Source organism: Morone saxatilis, unplaced genomic scaffold (assembly GCF_004916995.1).
Source record: "Morone saxatilis isolate NCDOM2014 unplaced genomic scaffold, NCSU_SB_2.0 Contig5, whole genome shotgun sequence".
Lineage (NCBI taxonomy): Eukaryota > Metazoa > Chordata > Actinopteri > Moronidae > Morone > Morone saxatilis.
Window position 1 is genome coordinate 7,024,023 of NW_023340095.1, and position 3,127 is coordinate 7,027,149.

The following is a 3,127-nucleotide window of genomic DNA, read 5'->3' on the forward strand; positions in this document are numbered from 1 at the left end:
ATATATATATATATATATGTAAGGCAACTATATCATTGGCAGTGTGACGGTCCATGCAGAAAATGTTTCAGAACTGTTACCAGGTTGTAAGTAGGCAGATTGTCAGAGTGACTTTTATGGGAAAATCACTCGGGTCCTTTTCAAACACGAGGCCTACATGTAAAATTGGCACAGCATTTTTCAGATTACAGTGCATGTCTGAAAGTGGAAACAGAGACAGGGTGTACTGTATGTGAGTGTGTGTGTGTTCAATTTCCCAAGATTTTCAGATACCACGAGCCTATGAACCACTGTCAAAACTATCGACTCCTGTATATCGCCCGCTCGCCATTTGCCTAAGTCATTACCCATCACAGTACCTCTCATTCTCACCCCCTTGGCGGTTCGCCTCACCCTCCTCTTCCACCCCATCTCACGCACACACATACACACACGAAAGAGGTGTGAAATAGCCATCCCTCACCATTTTAACAGGGGTGGGAACCTGGCTATAAACTTTGTAACGTTCTTAACTTCTGTCTGTCATTTCACTCACTGACTTCCTCACTCTCTCTCTCTCTCACATACGTGCACAAACAAACATTTGTTGTTGGCTTGTTTGTCTGCTGAGGTGTTGGTTCTTAGAGGGAAAATAAAATGGGGTGAGAAGGAGCTAGTAACAACTACTCTGAGTTTTTCCTGTTAAAGTTTCCACTTCTATTTTCACTTGAATACATCTTATTTTTAGATACAGTAAAACTGTACAGTACAGTGATATCAGGCGTGTTAAGGGGCTTTACTTAAGTACATTACTGCAGTACTATTTATCTTTGGAAAATAAAGGGAAAAAAATTATACAGAAAATAGGGAATGTGAAGGAGAAGAGAGGGAATTAAGAAAGGAGAGTACAGGAGAAGAAAAAAATGGAGATGTTAAGACAGTGAAAGAGTGAAGAAAGAGAAGAGAATTAAAGTCGAGGCCTTTCAGGCAGTGAAAGTGGAAAGGTTGCAAATGAAAAATGAGATGCTGAAAGACCGGGAGTGACTGATGATGGCTGGAAAATATAGTATGTCTTCGACTGTGTTTCACATTGAGATGTTTACTGGTCAGTGAACAGCTGCGGTTTCATACACAACCCAAGCAAATAAAAAAAAATCTTTTAAACAGCTATTACATCAGAAAACACAGCATGAGAAATAAATAGAAACAATCCTTAAAGAATTGATTGGTGGACTCAGGAAGCTGTTATTGTTCTTGTGTTGGCTAATGTTAGTGATATTTCATGCTGTCCAGGGAGGAAAACCACAAAATGCACCAGGAAATAGGCTAACGCATGCTGCACAGAGATAGTCGAGTGGTTAAGCTCCCTGCTTGACTGTCAAGTTTGACCAGAGCTGTCTCTCCTGTGTCCTCTACTCACCTGCCTCCTGGCTTTTAAACTGTCTGAATAAATAGAAAGAAACTGTGGAATACTTAGTCTGACTGAATTAAAACAGAAAGTGAAAAACTCCCTTAGAGTGGACTGGAAAATAAAAATGAAACAATGAAAAAGAAATGTATAAATGAATAACTCATTATTACAACATCCCAAATATGTTGTGTAAAGCTAATGCAAAAACATCCCACTTAGAATAAAGAAGTTCTTTTGATAATTTGTTAAACAAATAACAAAAAATCTTCATCTCTTAAATTACATTACTAGGAAACTAACAAGGCTTAATGAATATTTTAGTTAAATATTCCCCAAAAAAAGGGTTAATTGTTGATAAATCTGAATTTCAAAAGCTATCTTTAACTTTAAAATCCAGTAATAGCTGTTCTGTGCAAACACGTGGTAACACTACACATGCTGTTCAGTGTGAGGACATACTGAAAATCAAGTGTCTTAGTGACATCAGCTCATGTTGCTGATTTGAAAAGCAGAGAACATGCTGTATTACATGAGCACGATGAGTTCCTTATCCTTTAATAATGTATGCAACATTTACAGTAGAGTGTAGTAATTAAAACTGTGCATAATTTTTTTCTAAAACAAACAAAACACTATTGCCAAAATTAAAAGATTTGACTGAAATTTGCTGCCTCGCTAGTTCAATGCAACATACAGACACCAAACTAAGATAGCCGAGGTTTAAAATTAGAGAGTAAATAAATAAATAAAACAGCAGAGAATCCACTCATGACAGCTACTGATGTGTGTAAGGCAAAGCAAGTTTTGGTGGGGGTGCAGATCTAGGAGTATCAGTTTTCAACCCCTGTCTGAGTGTGTGTTCCCCAGGGAGGGGATAAGGTGAGTTCCTGGCTGAGCCTGAGGCCTCCAGAGACACTCGGAAAGACACACAGACTACACAGATTTAATTAGAGGCTTCAAAAAGAGGAGGAGAGGACAAAAGAAGGGGAGGAAGAAGAAGAAAACAGAAAGCAGTGATACCTGAATTAAAACATTTACTTTTTGGATCTTATACAACAGAGGGAGAATAAGCAGTACCTTGGTAAGGAGGCATACTGACGTTCCACCTCTTCATAACGTGGTGCCAACCGATGATCTGTCCCTCTGCCTGGCATCTGGTAAAGAGAAAAAGTTGTTAGATTGTGGTTGTACTTGAATCACAAAGTTTTGATATATTTAAGTTAAAACTAAATTATTTATTTCTCTGCCTCAAGTACTAATAAACTGCAAAACTGTGAGTCTAAGCATGTGCAATGTGCACCCATAAGCCCTTTGCTTTTCCTTATACGACTGTCTGCGAGTGAGTTTCTGTGTGTTTGTGATACAGGGGTAATTTAGGATTGACAAAGGCTAGTTATTAGGGATTTAGAGTTTCAGTCTTCTGAAGTTTTTTTGGGGGGTGGACAAGGTCTCCATCCAAGATTAGGTTACTTCAAAACAGGATGGAGTCGTCTCGCTCACAGAGACACACACAGAGTCACATATATACAGAGTCAAGTCTCATCTCCATCTTGAAAAAAAAAAAGATTAAGTCAAGCTGCTGACAGTTCAATCTCTCCAGCTTCCTCTCTTACTCTTCATCTCACTGGTTTTCTCTCTCACCCCCACATCTCATTTTTTCTCTTCCACCACTTATTCCCATTCCTCTCTTTTTTCCTTACAGTGTGTGTGTGTTACCTTCACAAACACACACACACA

General features: G+C 38.7%; 1 protein-coding gene across 3 annotated transcripts in view; it reads right to left on the reverse strand.

Annotated features, from left to right (window-relative positions):
- pard3bb (par-3 family cell polarity regulator beta b) overlaps window positions 1-3,127 on the reverse strand; it is a 197,293-nt gene that overhangs the window by 25,024 nt on the left and 169,142 nt on the right. For all 3 annotated transcript variants that reach the window (XM_035676492.1, XM_035676490.1, XM_035676493.1), the window contains exon 23: window positions 2,468-2,544. In XM_035676492.1, the coding sequence (XP_035532385.1) occupies window positions 2,468-2,544 (77 nt within the window). The remainder of the gene's footprint in view (window positions 1-2,467; window positions 2,545-3,127) is intronic.